The sequence below is a fragment of the Pteropus vampyrus genome, unplaced genomic scaffold (assembly GCF_000151845.1).
Source record: "Pteropus vampyrus isolate Shadow unplaced genomic scaffold, Pvam_2.0 Scaffold1, whole genome shotgun sequence".
Taxonomy (NCBI): domain Eukaryota; kingdom Metazoa; phylum Chordata; class Mammalia; order Chiroptera; family Pteropodidae; genus Pteropus; species Pteropus vampyrus.
The window spans coordinates 16,803,374-16,819,851 of NW_011888782.1; the positions used below are offsets into that span (position 1 = coordinate 16,803,374).

Sequence of the window (16,478 nt, forward strand, 5' to 3'; positions counted from 1 at the left end):
ACTTAACAGCTCTGTGTCCGTTTCCTGATGTTTAAGGGATAAATGCAGTACATAAACGATCTTACAATGGCTGGTACATGTAAATTTTCTGTAAATATTAATTGTTCTTATTATTATTCTTAGGAGTTTTCTTATCGAAACATGGGAAAGTAACCAAGATATAGAGAAAGTGCCCTTAAAAGCAGCTATTCAAATATCACTGTAGTAAAAATTGATTAAATATAAAGCTTAAGAAAAAAAATAGTTCCTAAAGGAACAATCCATGAGTTAAATCCTATTTAAAATACACAAACGCGCGCACGCACGCACACACACATACACACACACACACACACACACAAACATGCACAAGAAGTTTTTGCCTTTAATATTAAAAACCTTTGCTGAAGCTCATTCTCAAACTGTTTCAAGAAAGAGAATGGGTAAACACTAATGTCATAGTGTTTCTGGGTTTCATGAAGGTTCAGGCCTAAGCAGATAAATGATTACTTAAACACAGTGGTGTCTCTTAAAAAGCTACATCCTAGAATTCTAACAAGTATTTGGATTTTATTTTAAAATAATTACTAGTACTTTCACTCAAAGGTAGCTTTTTAAAAAAAATTATGCAGTAGGAAGAGTACACGGCATTTTCCCTCTTGCAGGAACTTCTATCAAGTTGGAAGAACATGCCAGAGTCACAGAACACAGCATCTTTATAGCTGCGTGACCCTGAAAAACTCACTTATAAGGTTTAAAAAATTTATCTCATCCAAAAATTGGTGCTAGCATCTATCTCCTACATTTGGGTGACGGGAGGGGGAAGAGGAGGTAAACTAAGATTTATATGAAAATGCTTTGAGAGTGGCTGACACATTGCTAGTCCTGGCCCTTTTCTCCCATAGGCAATGGGTAGGGAAAACATGCAGCAAGCTAAGGTTAAACTGCAATTTGTGTCTGAGGTATATTAAGCTGTGATCATTCCTATTCTAGGTTATTTCTGGAAATGTAAAACCTTGTTAAAGTCTCATTTTTTTTTTTTTTTTAAATATGGAACTCCAGAGATTACCATAATTCATGAAAGGCATATTAAGGCTAAGCATCCTCCTGCCTAGCAGCTTCAAACTCATAACAAAGAAAACCACAATCTCTATTTATATATTTATTCCCTCAACCAGCACAGACTGAATGCTGCCATAATACGTGATGGTTAGATATCCTTAAGAAATATTTAGAGCTTTTCTGGAAAATTAATCCTATTTATGCAATCAGTATAAAAATCTGTTATTTGCTTCTTCCAAAGCTAAAAAGGACTTTGATGAAAATTCCAACAGAACTCATATAAAAAACTTTAATTTCAAGCTCATGTAACTTGATACTACATGGAGCTTTATGAATATTAAGCTCATAAAAAAGGAAATTTAATCTATTTTACTATGGAGGGATGGAAGATCCTGGGGCCTCTTGGTACACTGTCACGTGAACGGACCCAGTGTCAAAGCAGGTTAAAAAAAAAGCATGGTGCAACCTTAGTGCAAATTAGATACATCGAGAAATTAACAAAACTGTCACTTTTATTTCACTAGAAATAGAACCACCTAATATTTAATGCACAGGAATAGTTGAGAGGAATTTATAAAATAAAAACAAAATTAAGGAATCTTATCTTTACAATGGCAATTCTTGAAAAGCCTTAACTTGGAGTAATTAAAATATAATTCATTTCAATAAGGTCACACTGTCTTGTCCATTTTAGTATAGTAATTAATACTAATTTGTTTAAATTAATAAATTTCAAAGATTTTCTAAAATTTTTTTGCTTTTGGATCCTAATCTATCTTTGCCCTATAAGTATCACTTACATAGGCGCTAATTCAATTTTTAAAGAGAGTTCTGATCAAATATTTTCTAATCCAGTTAAGACAAATCCATCATAAAAAAGTCACTATGGTGTTATCACTTTACAAACATCTCATTCAGTCCTCCCCATAATTCTAGAAGCTAGGCATTATTATTTCTATAATATAATAGATGTCAAGGAATTTGCTCAAGATCATCAAGCTAGTATGTGATAGAGCCACGACTGAATCCAGGTTAATCTGCAGTAGGTACTTTCAATCACATTAAAAACAAAGGTATAAAAGTATTTTCAAGTAGCTCCATGTGACTTTAAAGAATGGCAAGAATCACATTTAGATTGGCAGCAGTTCATGAAAAATAAGTAATTTGTTTTTACCTAAACATGCCTATTAAAAGCAGATCTTGTCAAGTAGATTTGACTTTTTCTTTCTTATGCTTACATGTACATAACAAAAATAGTCGAGACACAAATGCCAAAGTTTTAAAATTTAACCATCATCGTATAAGCCAAACTGCAACATCTCACATTTAAAGAATAAAAAAACTTCTGTAAATGCCTCTAAGCTAAGCCCACAAAAATTATGAACCTGTGAATTGTTCTCCCTTGCTGTCCTCTACTCTCATTCCTAGAATCAATTAACAAAATGTATAACTTCCAGAGAGCAGAGGGGATATAGATCAGGAGAACTGAGACACTGGACCATTCTCCTCATTACACACATTAGGCCGAAGGGGCTTAACTAGGAAGGTATCCTACTGCCCTTTACAAATTTCAGAATATGTGACAGTTAAAAAGGCAGCTGCAACACGAGCCCTTTGTACGCAAAAAAGCCGAATCAAATAAAAACATTTATCACGACTACCAGGTCTCATTTCTAGATTCTCTGTCAATTATACAAAGAGTCGGCTATTAAATATTAATGGCATACCATTTGCACTAGAGCTCTCGCAAAAAGCCTCCTGCTACCAATTTTTGTTATGAAAGAAAAATCGTCCTTATTTTCTAAGTAAACCCCAAGCCACTAGAATCCCTCAGATGGGCTATCGAATTCTGTCCTTGCCAGGGGAGGCTGTCAGGTCCTCCCCACATCCAGCGGAGGAGAAAGGGCTCTGGGGAGGGCGGGTCCCTGCAGGTCCTGGGGCAGGGATCCCGGTTCCCCTTCTCGCCCAGCTGTCAGCGACAGGTCAGAAGGCGGGGCGGGGTCAGGGCCCTCAGTCCGCACAAAGCGAGCGGGCGAGCCGGCAGGCGGACCCGGACCCCGGCCGGAGTGGAGGCCAGGCGGGGCGGGGCGAGGCAGGGGACACTTACCCAACAGCAGTACGTTCTTCCCCGCGGGGAGCTTGGAGCGCGAGCGGGTGGAGACCTCGCTGAGGATGCAGGACCTAACGGGGAGCAAGGCGCACGCTGAGGCCGGGGGCCAGGGACCGGGGCCGCAGCGCGGGAGGGATGGACATGGCTTCGGCGCGCCTGGGCGGGGGCTGCCGAAAACCCGGTGGCCTGGGCCCGGCGCCGAGCTCCGGCGGGCACGGGATCCCAAGGCGTCCGCAGGGCCGGGAGTGCCTGCGGGGATCTAGGGAGGGATGGGGTCGTTACCAAAGGTTCTGCCCGTCCTCGTCGTCGCCTGCTGCAGCGCCGCCGTTGCCCGACGTTAGCTCGTTGGCCAAGGGGCCGCCCGTGTAAGTCGAAACTAATCCCGGCGGAGAGGAGCCGAAGGAGCTGACTCGCCCCACGGCCGCCATCTTGGTCGGGAATCACACCACTCCCGGCAAAGCTGAATGAGCGAGGCGGCGGCCGCGGCAGCAGCAGCGGGAACCCGGATATGGAGCGTTCGGCGCACGGGAGCGGGGCGGGGTCTGCGGGGGCGTAGCCCCGGGCCCTGCAGGGACTGACGGAGCGAGAGAGGAGGAACTGCGCGTGCGCCACAGGCTGGCGGGCGCGGAGGGGGTGCGCTTGCGCCGGCGGCATGGTAGGCCGATGTGCTGCAACCCCAGTTCGGTAGCGCTCAGCGTGTTGAATCGCTTCCCACTGCTCCACCCACAGCCTTGGGCTGCAGCAGGGCGGGTTGGGGTGTGTCAAGTGAAGAGTGCTCCCTCCCACTCTTCTGTCGGGTCCGCATACCCCGCAGCCGGCTGGGAATTCTTGCACTGTCATTGCAATCCCACCGTTCAGTCTGAGCGCCGGTCTCCCGCCTACAACGGCGCTTCACAGGCGCCTAGATGGAAATAGACATCTCCGTTGCAGAAGAGGCCGTTGTGCATCCCGGTCTGCAGTGTTACTGTAGCCCCCGATTTCTGGGCTTGCGTTTTGCATTCTCAGGTGGCGACGTGTTTCTCAAATCTTTGTCCCACATCAGAGGCAGGTTCTCCCACTCCTTAAGCTGCTGCCTGAGAAAAAAGTGTTGATGTGGCTTGCTTTAATGCTCTGGACTTTTGTATGAGATGCTCCGAATGAGATTTGAAAAGGCCCCCTAGGTGAGTCATCCATCCAATCAACAGACATATATTCAACACTTAAGATGGCAGGTGCAGTGGGTACTGGGATACACAAATGGAGGTTATTTTATAACCTAAAATAACCCCTTTGCTCTCAGAACGTTATTGGTTAAGTATGTTTGAATGTCTGAGCTCAATGTCCAGAAAGCTGACGGTTTTAAGACTCTATCTTATTACACCTTGCAAGAGCAGTTGCTCAAAATGGTCTGGCTTTTGTCCATTATGGCAATCATCTCTTATCTGAACCTCGCTTGCTCATATGTGATGTCATTAACGCTGTCAGGCTAGTGAGAAAATCCACAGCTAAAGACTATTTGCTATACATTAACATTGCGGTTAGAAGCCTAAATGGCTTTGGAGACTGGTAAATCTGAATTTAGACTCAGCTCTATCAGTTTACTGGCTATGTAACCTTAGGCAATTTCGTTAACCTCTCTGAGTCTCACTTAACTTATAGATAAGATGGGAATAAAAGGACATAGAATTGTTATGAAGATTAAATGGGATGATTCAGGTAAAATGGCTTAGAACAGGGACGGACACATCTTAAGTGTTCGATACATGTTTATTATTAATAGCTGATGTTTTCCTTTAGCTTTCAAACCATTAATATCTGACCAACCCCTGGACTTGATGGGCGCAAAGAAATCATGCAGCTAAAACGCTTCATTTTTTTTTTTTTGTATGATTAGGAAAGGCGGCAGAACCTTGTCTTGGGATCCCAGACTTTCTATGTTGACAAGCAGGACAGGGACTTCCAGAGGAATCTAGGACTTTAAATCACTACTGTAAAGGAGAACTTATATACTGCATTTGGTCCCTCCAAGAGTTGATTGACTCTCTGTACTTTGTCCCTTCAGTCATCTTTTTTCATCTTTTTTCCTCAGCATTTTTTCCTTAGTTTTGTTTATATACAGAGTTGTCAGTTCCATATAATATTCACTTAGTCTGGGAAGTATTAATTTTATAATAGGATCAGGCTTCCAATGCCTCATCACTTCTAGGTGCCTAACTACCCGTTTACATTGAGGTCAAAGTTGTATTCCTTGTGGTTTTATAATATCTCTATCCAGCATTATTTCATTAAGATTGCTGACAAGAGTGGTCATTTATGAGTGCCTACTATGTGCCAGGCACTCTACGTGGTGTGATTTGCAATACCCATACTTTGTAAGGGTTCTGAAATTAAGTAATTTATCCCAGGTCTCATGCTCAGAGGTAGAAACTGAGATTTTAACTTTCCACTGTATTAAAGGCCCAGGTTAAATCAAGTTAGAATAAAAGTTTTGGTAGCTTTAGATGCTGTTAAGATAAATACTTTCTATGGAAATCTCTGCATAACAAAAATAGAGAATATGTATTATAAGGACATCTATAAAAGGAAAGAATTTAGCAGTTCCTTGAAATTTTTGTTGCATAAATGCCGTTTACAGTTGAGCTATTTTCCTGTTATTATTACCTTTCTTACTGGCTCAACTTTTTGTTAAAACTAAAATTAACTGTCTGGTTTTCATTTCCTTAGATTTTTATTTCCTTAACTCTAATTCAGTCTCAAATTTTTATCCCAGTTGTGTAAAATTCCTCATTAGATAGTCTAACAGTTTCATCTTCAAGACGTCTTTAAGAACTTTCTAGCCTGTGCCAACTTAAATCGGTGGTTCTGTATACCTAATACACAGGTGTCATCTTGGGATCTCCTTTCATGTTGTTCCCTTTGCCTCATTCCTCTGTCGTCCGTTTCTTTTTTTCTTATTTAGCGGAGAAGTTCCTCCAATAGTTTTATGAGAAAAGGTATTGACCATATTTTTAGAGACCTGCATATCCAGGCAAGGTCTAGCCAGAAAAAAAAAAAAATGGAATTATTAAGGGGATTCTAGATGAAAACTTATTGAAGGAACTATTTATAATGGTGTGAACATTGTTAATATATGGAGCTCACAACAGCAGGAAGATTTAGGCCTGAAGGGAAAGAGGAAGGAATGTTTACTAGAATCCAAAGAGAGCTGCAGCTATAGGAAAGAGTTGCCCAACAAGATCTGTGGCTTTCAGTGAAGGAACACAGGACTGACCTATTTCCTTCTGTCCCCTGATATCTTGCTAGTGTCTCACATTGGCCAAACCCAACCAGAAGCCAGAGGGCAAAAGAACTCAAATGAAAGAGTCCATGCAGGTCTACCTCCGTGAGCAGAAAGGCTAGAGAAGGGTGTAGAGTGGATCTGAAGAGGCAAACAGATGATATCAGTACACCTTGTATGTTTGAACGTGCATTTAGTCTATATTCATTTAGTTATAGTGTGGGTGGGTATAGAATTCTTATGTTGCAAAGTATCTTCCTGTAGGTTTTTAAAGGCCTTAATTTACCCCTTGTCTCCTGGATTTTAGTGTTGCCAGTGAGAAATCCAAAGCCATTCTGATTCCTAATCCTTTGTTGTGTGTGTATGTGGGGTTTTTTTTCCTCCTTGGAGGCCTTCAGGACTTCCACAGATTTCCACTAACACATTTACCCCCATTTCAGTATCTGCGCTTTCATACCAATTATCCTGCCAATTATCATAGAATAATCCATACTCTTAACACTAAAGCAATCTCTCCACTTATGCACTAGATTTTATCTCCTCTCCTCAACTCAAAAGATATTGCTCCAACAATTCTTCCCCCCTTTTCTCTAATCATTTATTGATCTCCACTGGATCATTTCCATTAGCATAAAAATATGCTATTAATTCTCCCATCTTCAAAAAAAAGAAATTTCCCTTAACCCTACTCCTTCCCCAGCTACTGCTACATTTCTTTCCTCCTTTTAACAACAAAACTCTCGAAAATAGTTGTCTTTATTGGCTATCTTCAATACCTCTTCCCCCTTGCCTTCAGTCAGACTTTTACCCCTATGACTCCACAGGTTCTGCTCTAATCCTTGTCATCAGTGACCTCTTTGTTGCTAAATTTAATGATAAATTCTCCATCCTTGTCTTTCTTCATCTGTCAGCAGCACATGATATAGTTAATCAGTTCTGGATATCCTTTACATGGTTTCCTTGTCACCATGTTGTCTTTTATTTATTTATTTATTTTTTTACCCTGCCTCACTAGCTGCTTCTTCTCAGTCTACTTCACCATTTCCTCATTTTTTCCTGAACAATTAAAGTTAAAGGACTCAAGAGCTCAGTCTTTGTTCCTCTTCTCTATCTATACTTACTCCCTTGGTGATCTCATCCAGTTCTATTAAATTCCATCCATATGATAAAAACTCCCAAATTTATCTCTCTTGCAAAGAGCTCCATTTGGAAATCCAGATTAATAAATCCAGCCGCTAATTCCATATTTCCACAGGGATGTCTAATAGCACACCTCAAACTCAGTGTGCTTCACAATGAACTGACTTTTCCCTGCAACAGCTGCTCTACTCATGGCCTTTCCCACTAGGTGGCAACTCATGGGTTGCCTAAGTCTTTCTTCTTGACTTCTCTATTTCTCTCATACCCCACATCGAATCCATTGGGAATCCTGTGTCTACCTTCAAAATATACCCACAATCCAACTTTTTATCATTCATTCACTGGTACCACCTTAGCCTGAGCTGTCTTTCCTAAATTACTGTAAAAGGCACTTCAACATGGCAACCAGAAGAATTTTTTTAAAGTATAAGCCAGATCATGTCACTCTTCTACCTAAAACCTACAGTGGCTCCTCATTTTAATCAGTAAAAAGCCAAATTCTTACAAAGACCCACAAGGCTGTACAGTATCTGGCTTCACTGCCTCTCTGAACTTTTCTGCTCCACTCTCTCCCTCAATTTCTCCCATCCAGCCTCACTGGTCTCACCACTGTTTCTTAAACATATTGTGTATCCCTTTGTTTTAGCTGTTTGCTGTTCCTTGAAGGCAGTAAGGAACTGTCCAAGCCAATATCTTTTTCCAGATAGCCACTTGGCTAACTCCCTCTCCTCCTGCAATGTCTTGGCTCAGTTCCCAGCTTCTCCATGAGGTCTATCCCGACCACCCTATTTAATACTACCACTTGAAGCTTCATCCCTAGAATTCCAGATTCTTTTTGCTTGCCTTATTATTTCCTGTAATATTTATTACCTTCTAACATAGTATACAATTATTTATTAGAACTTAAGCTCTGTGAAGTCCTCAGTAATGTACTCCAAGCACTTTGTGCCTGGGACATAGCAGACATTCAGTAATGTTTTGTTAAAGGTATGAATGAATGAACAGATTTACTTCTTATCACCAGGGTTCTAAAACTTCAGAATGATGATGATGGTGATGATGATGATGATGATTGTGTGTGCGTGTTGTGTGTATGTGTGTGTGTTTTAAGAGAAGAAATGGGTACAAAGAAATTCTTCACTCCAACACCTGAAAGCAGGAGCTCTTGTTTACAATATTTTAACTATTTTTTGAAATAAATCCTTCTAAAATGTATTACTCATTCTCCTGCTACTTTAATACATTATAAGAATACAGATTTATCTTAATGGAGGCTCTGGGCTTCCTTGGGTTCATCAGTAATAATCCCCAGTTGTTATAAGGAGAAGTGCTTAGATCTGATTGGGATGCTCCCGGGGCAGGGGTACCCCAAAGGTCTTTTTCAGCTTTGTTTCTAATTCAGCTGAGCCTTGGGGCCTGGAAGTGGAAAATGGAACACTAGGCAGAAGAAAGACAGCCCTTCCCCTCTCCAGCTTTCCATCTCCTGGGAGCTATACATCTCTCTCAGTTGACCATCATCCTCTGCTTACTCATGAGCTTCATGAAGGCCACAGTTGGGTATTTCTTGATCTGAAGAAAAGCAATCATTTGGCAGGTGCAAGAGCTCTGCAGAAAACTGGTTTAGGAGGAGAATCTTCTGTAGGGCTGAGGTGGGGAATACAGGCCACTTCCCTTTTCTATTGGGGATGCCTCCTTCTGTTTGAGAACTGGGACAAGGCAGCCACCCTTCGAGCTGCTTCCTGTTGTACCAGTTCCCAAAGGCTGCCTCTAACAGATTTTCAAATAAGATTTACTTCACCCACTGTGCCAAATGCTGGCAATCATAGTTGATATAAATGCCCACTGAAAAACCAAAACCAAAAGAAAAAGGAAATAAGGAGATGAGTGGACCATTAACATTTGACTTTATGAGTAAATAATAAAATGGTGTAGGAAAGAACTTTAGAGGTTAAACAGCTCTCTCTCATACATGATACATTGAATTGTGTGTGTGGCGGGGGCCAGCACTAACATCCTTGACATTTGAGATAAAACTGTAAGGTTAGGATTGGCAGAGTCCTTGCTTACAATGTCTCCCCACGGGAGATCCAGGGATCCAATTAGAGAGAAAACAGACTCTCAGTGTTCCTTATTTTGGCTTTCCTTTTAGTCCTGTTTATCTTATTCTAAGTGCCTCCTTAGAATGAATGAAATGATAGATATCTAATTTCAGTCGCTACTCCCTTTAATTACAGACCTAATCTCTCTCCTACTCCTCATCTAGAATTTTGATCAAGCGAGCCCTTACAGAACTTCATTTTCTTAGATAGGGGGAAAAAAAGGCATTTCCTCAGCAACGCCAGCAGCCAGGAAGAACGTGGGTCCAAATCCAGCATCATCGCAAAACTGGAGATGGCCATGAACATGATCATCGACATCTTTGCCAGGTACTTGGGTGTCCAGGGCCACAAGCAGATGCTGACTAAGGGGGAGCTGAAGGTACTTGTGGAGAAAGAGCTCCCGGCTTCCTGCAGAGTGGAAAGGACAAGAATATTGCAGACAGGCTGCTGAAGGACCTGGACACTAGCGGAGATTCCAAGGTCGACTTCAGTGCTTGTGGCTGTACTCACATCTGCCTGTCACAAGTACTTTGAGTAGGCAGGACTCAACTTATGCCCTGCAGACCCGGATTCCTGAAGCGGGCACAGGGAGCAGGTCCCTGGCTTCTAGAAAGTCCTTGGTGGCAGCTCTTTCTCTGGGCTGAGCAAGCTGATGGCCCTCTAATTAATATGATGCTTGTGAAGAGAGAGAGAGAGAGAGAGAAAGAAAAGACATACCTGGCAGAAGAAAGCAACAGGCTTTTTTTGGTACATTTTTTCCCCCTTCCTAGAAAACACTAGAAAAAGAATCTCTTCTATTTGTAGGTCTAAAATGAAATCCACTCCCGGGCTTCTTAAAAAAATCAATACCTGTGTATGCATATGTGTTTGTGTGTAAGCATACTTTGGGATTAAATTTTACAAAGAAAAAAGATTTTATTTGCTTAGAAATGTATCATTGAAAAATAGTCCCTCCTGAATATTTTTTAAATTCCTGGATGAGGTAATAATTAGAATTGTCTTTTCATTTCAGATTGAGCTTCTCATCACACTATAATTCATTCCTGGAAAATAGGTGATGAATGAAAGGGTAACAACCTATAAATCAATTCACATTCACAGCTTAAGTAGACAACCAGTGAAATGCACAGGGAAAACAAAGAGACTATCTTTAGGCTAGAAGACTATTTATTCCTTATCTAAGTGTTTTAATTATCTTCTTACACATTTTTAAATACAGAGTAAATAGGATTTTTAGAATGCTTAGTGTCATCATTGTTTTAATCTGTTCTTTACCACTGAAAAGAAAGAAAAGGATTCACTGGTTAATGTATTGTTAGCTGAATATTTATTACACATATTTATGGAGGATCTTATTTCCTTGTAATCAAATACAAGTTCAAGTCCATTACCTTTTTTAAAAAAAATAGTGATTTTAATGCAGCTTTCTTCTTAGATTTCCAGTGTTAAACTCTGCCACCCTCCTTACTTCCTAAAAGAGACAATGTCCAATAACTGATTTTATAGATTGAGATCTGCCAACACTCGGTCATAAAGGTCATTAAGATTTCTGCTTTTGGGTCTCTGTGTGAGGCAAAATGGAAAAAATATGAAATTTCTTGGTACTTTTAGAAGTGTACTGTCTTTTGTAGCTGCAGGTGATTTAATATTTATAACAATTTAGTCTACTTTAGATTTAATTACAGTTTCTTACTGCTTTTACCTAAAGTAAGCCTAGAATTATAAACTATTATATTCTGCACCAACAGAAACATTACGTATGTTTCTTTTTTACTCCCACATATGAAAGAGGACAAAGGAGTTATCCAGTGGGAAATTTCTTATAAGCAAAACAAATCAGTTATTTTATATCGTGTAAAATTAAAGAGTTGTTTATTTGAAGGTGTATAAGGAGATTCTAATGATCCTAAACCTTTTACTACATAAGGTTAGAGTAGCCAGGTAATGTAAAAGTGAAACCGAGAAGCAAAATGTCCTTTCTGATCCTTCCTCAATACATCTCAGGATTGTTTTGAGGAGTCAAGCTCCTATTTCAGTTCACCCTTTGATAAGTGAGGACTAGCAAGAAAACCTGATATAATTTTCACACTGATATATTTTTATTTGGCTACACTGGTTCTAAGAAGTATATTGGCTATATGATCTCTTGGGTTAAAATTTTGTTTTAAATAGCAGCAATATCATGTTAAGTCTGACATTTGAGACTCTGTTCACATTATCAAAAATAAGTATTGGATTAAATAGTGTTAATGATAAATTGAGTGATATAGACAGCTAATTTGCTTTATTTAGATGAAATAAAATGTTTGGATTTAATGTTTGGAGTGAGGTACCTAGGGTAATGGGTCCAGAATCAGACCAATCTGAGTTCAAATCTAGACTCTGCCACTTATTAACTTTGTGACCTTAGAGTTATTTAACTGGAGCCTAAGTTAGTTTCTTCAGCTCTTAAGAGAGTTATGAGGAGTAAATAAACAAATAAAATCTGATATATAGTAAGGACTCAATAAATGTTAGCAGAAAGGTTTATTGTTATTCCTATTTGAGATAAATTTATAAAATGTTTAGTATAGCAAGGTTTCTCAGTGTTTAAATGCTTTAAATGTACACGTAAATTCCATGGGTCCTTGTTAAAATGCTGATTCTAATTTAGTAGGACTGGAGATGGGGCATCTCTAAAGCTTCCAGGTGTGTTTTCATACTGCTGGACCACACACCAAGGTTATGAAGTAGAAAAATACAGGCTTTGGATTTATCCACCCGTGGACTGAAATCCTGGCTCCAATCCATGTTAGCGACATGACCTTGGCAAAGTCAAGCTTCCTCAACTCTAAGATAGAGATAATAATATTTATTCCTAATCAAATCAATTTTTGTTCAATAAATAGTGTACTCAAACAGTACCTGACATATTGTGGGTGCTTAACAAATCTAAGTTCAGTTTTCCTAAAAGAAATGATTTTCTGGTCCATCCATTATGGGAGACTGATAGTTTCCCTTCCTGAAAAAGACAAGAATTCCAATTTTCTTTGAAAATTCCTTAGAATTCTGTCATTATGAAATCAACTTCAACATTGACTTATAAGTTTATCATTGCCTGGCAAGCAAATCAGTTCATACTAGACACTGTGGGAATAAATTGGGGAAATGCCCCAGGCAAGTTGTAGGGCTTAAGGCAGAGGGGGCAGAATTTCAGCAAGTACAGTTAACTGAGAAAAGAAACTAGCTCGTGAAGCATTTTATTTTACTAGCATTACTTTTGCATTTTTTAGTATGGAAAATTTTAAACCCACATCATAGTAGAGAGAAGATATAATAAACCCCATGTACCCATCACTCAACTTTAGTAATTAAGAGCACATGGCCAATCTTATTTTAGTTTGACTCCCACCCCCTCTCTTCATCTCTGAATTATCTTAAAGCAAATCCAAGACATGGTGTGATTTCATCCATAAATATTTCAGTAGATATCTTTTAAAAAATAAGGACTCTTTTACTTAAAAAAACATAACCATGATGCCATTCTACTAATCATTTCAAACAATAATGCAACTGTAGAATTTATAGTATATATTTAAATTACTACCAATTTTTACTACAGGTGATGAGATATACATGTAAAGTAGAATTCAAAATAGCCCAACAATTAAACACAAGGTAGATATACTTGTTCCCTAAACATTGCTGTTGTCAAAGAGGGCAGAGCAATCATTGTCTTATCAGCAGGGCTGACGTTCTCAGCATCCCTCCTTTCACTGCTCCAGCCGGTTCCTAATTTGTCTGCCAAGTCTAGGTGTCGATTTCCTCTCCACATTGTCCTCTGTATTCCGAGCCTTCCCCACTTCATTTTCTCCATCTAACAAAAAAAGACTGTTTGTAACTTTTGCCAGAAGCAGGCCGCTCCTAGCAAACCGAACTGAGTTCTAAGCTCTCACAAAGAGCTTAGAATTCAAAGATCTCATAAAACACTATAGCTAGAAGGGACTTCATAGTTCAGCCACTAGATATGAAAACTGAGGGTCAGGAGTGTTAAGTGACTTGCCTTGTCTCATGATTACCTAAAAAGCTCTCAAATTGAGGGCAAAGTATTGCACATCTAATTTGACCTTTCTTTCACCATAAAACTTCAATCGAGGAGTTTTGTCTGTTATTTTCCTACATTTGGTTAGTCTCTCTAACTTCCTGCTAAGGGCTAACCTCTTGGACATTTCAAAACAGACATGTTTAGAGCAAAAAGAAAAAAATTATTGAAGAATATGACAGGCTTGTCAATATTATTGAAATCTTTTCTGAATCCATATAAAATTTTCACTTCAATTTCTAATTATAAAGTATTTCAAATATATTAATACAAAAATGTAATAGACTATCAATACATTAATATACATTAATAATATAAACATTATATAAAAATAATGCAATATCACCATAGAAAGTCTTTTCCTTTCGGAATTTTTAAAGAAAGCCTACTCCCATCCCTTTTAAATTTTTTCTTTTTTAATGGTAGTCTCTGTCTTAAATATAGATGAATTTTATTCTATGTAGATGTATGTTCATACATTCAATTGTTTTCTATGTTTTAAATGTTTATGTGAATTATATATGATGTGTACAGTTTGCAAATTGTTTTTTTCACTCAATTTTATATTTTCAAGTTTGAGCCATATAGAAACATAGGTGGATCTTAGATCATTCATTTTAATTGCTATATAGAATTCTATTGTATGAATAAACCACAGTTTATTTAATTCACTCTCTTTCAGTTTCAGAGGAACAGTTAGATTGTTCTATTGGACATCTTCTGTTAGATTCATCACTAGATACCCTATATTTTTCGCAAATAGTCTAAATCAAATCTTTGTAAATATATTCTAATTCATTTATTTATTATTATTATTTGTTAGTAAGTAATAATAAATAGTTATGTAATTGTTGGTTGCTGGTGTATTGGCATGCTATTAATATTTGTATGTCAATCCTATATCCGCCAATTTTGCTGAACTATTTTATTCATTCCAATAGCTAATCTATAAGTAGATTTTCTTGTGAGGTAATAGTAATCAGGTTATCTTAGCTCACCATTTTCCTTAATATTTCTTACTATAACAAGATAGAGAAATTTGAATTTATCAGAATTCTAAGACAAAAGGCGGCTGAAAGCTAGAGAAACAGACGGCTTGATGTGCTTGTTCCTCTTGAGAGAATCAGCGAAAGCTGGGGGACTGCCCGCCTGAAGTTCTGTGTATCGAGAGTGTAAAAATTTTTGAGAGAGGTATGACCTGAGGACCTGGTAGGGACCTTATGAGAGGTATGACCTGAGGACCTGGTAGGGACCTTATGGATGGCTGCATAATCTGTGATATGATCCCCCTTATATCTTAAGGTGTCTTTAGTAAAAATAGAAAACAATCACATGCTTGGTCTCATTGATATTTTTGCAGGAACTACTAGGGAGGTGGAGTTTTATATCCAGACATGATTCAAGGACAGTAGAACTGAAGCTGCCCTGTAACCACTGAGACCAGGATCCAAACAAGCATGAAGAAGTAGAGTCCGAAATCCTAGAGAGGCTCTGGAGCTGCCTGACCTCAGGAAGGAGAATTCAACCCAAGTTTTCTAAATGTTTAAGGGTAAGAAAACCCCTAAGTGATGGTTGGGTTTTCATTGACAACCATCTGATTTGCATGTTCTACATATGCAGTACACACTGTCAAAAGACATGATTCCCCCCAAATTTTCCCCCAAAATTTCTCTTTTCAAGTTTTGAGTTTGCTAATTCTTTGGCCTTCCTTGAAATCAGATTGTTTGTGATCTGAGGGGCATGAGAAAAAATAAAACCTTCAAATTATCTCTTTGGTGGCTTGTTCATAAGGGCAAAATACAAATGTTAATTGTCATACATCATTGTAGTTTGGAAAATATTCTTAGGCCTCACAAAGCCCTAGTTCCATCCAGACCCTTTTTTTTTTCATTCAAATGAACATTTATTGAGCCCATATTAAATGGGAAATGGTTAAGAGATGCCTTTCCTCTGTATACAATTCCCTCCACTCTGTACTTTCTCCTTAACTGGGTACATCACACGTTCTCACTAGTTTTCTATAATTATGCAGTCTGCTGTACTGTAATGGCGGGCTCGTTCAGGAGCTCAGAATCTTCTTAGAAAGTGGCGGTTTGCAGAGAGATGGTCACAGCTAATGGAGATGTTGCTTCATTTTAAACAAGCATTGAGAAGGACTCCTGGCTTCCTGTCAGGTGCTAGGCTGATTTGGTGTTCTAGTTATATAAACAGCAGCAAATCTACATAATCTTCATTAAAAAAAAACTCTGTGAATTGAATTGTAATAGACTATGGCCTCAGTGACTTCTTTCACGAAGCTGGTGGTGTTTGATTCCACTTGAGTAGATAATTCTAAAGTCTTTGTGTTCTCCACATACCTGTCAGTGATCAACTCAAGGTCAACGGTAAACTCTTTAGGTTAGTGGTCAACTCTAGGTTAATGATTGACAGTAGTAGGTAGTGGTTAACTTTAGGTCAGTGATGGCATTTAGGTCAGGGATTAATTGTGAAGGTAGCATGGGGAAAATCACAGACAGGAAGAACAAGGTAGAGGGGATTAAGGCCTTCCTGAGCATGGTGCTGGCAGAAAGGGTAGGAGGCTCGTGAAGGTAAACAGAGCACAGACAGGCCTTGCATGTAATCCAGACTTCCACTCCTCTCTTTATCTTTTCCACTCTTCATCCTTTTCCTTCTCTCCCTGCATACAGCCTCAAATGTCCTATTATATTACCTTGGAAGCCCATCATAAAGCAATGATTTGATTTGCTTTGC

At 39.1% G+C, this 16,478-nt stretch overlaps 1 protein-coding gene and 1 long non-coding RNA gene across 4 annotated transcripts in view; one reads left to right on the forward strand and one right to left on the reverse strand.

Annotated features, from left to right (window-relative positions):
- The window catches only part of DYNC1LI1 (dynein cytoplasmic 1 light intermediate chain 1), a 29,941-nt gene extending 26,256 nt beyond the window's left edge, over window positions 1-3,685 (reverse strand). The window contains exons 1-2 of the mRNA XM_011361963.2: window positions 3,434-3,685; window positions 3,149-3,222 (exon numbers count right to left, since the gene is read on the reverse strand). Coding sequence (XP_011360265.1) covers window positions 3,149-3,222; window positions 3,434-3,579 — 220 coding nt within the window. The 5' untranslated portion in view covers window positions 3,580-3,685. The remainder of the gene's footprint in view (window positions 1-3,148; window positions 3,223-3,433) is intronic.
- Window positions 3,686-3,715: 30 nt separating this feature from the next.
- The window catches only part of LOC105288686, a 62,236-nt gene continuing 49,473 nt past the window's right edge, over window positions 3,716-16,478 (forward strand). For 2 of the 3 annotated variants that reach the window (XR_002781907.1, XR_002781903.1), the window contains exons 1-3: window positions 3,729-4,311; window positions 9,853-9,973; window positions 15,088-15,276. This is a non-coding gene — a long non-coding RNA (uncharacterized LOC105288686). Of the gene's footprint in view, window positions 4,312-9,852; window positions 9,974-15,087; window positions 15,277-16,478 lie in introns of all 3 variants that reach the window. The other variant, XR_002781901.1, reaches the window with a different exon arrangement.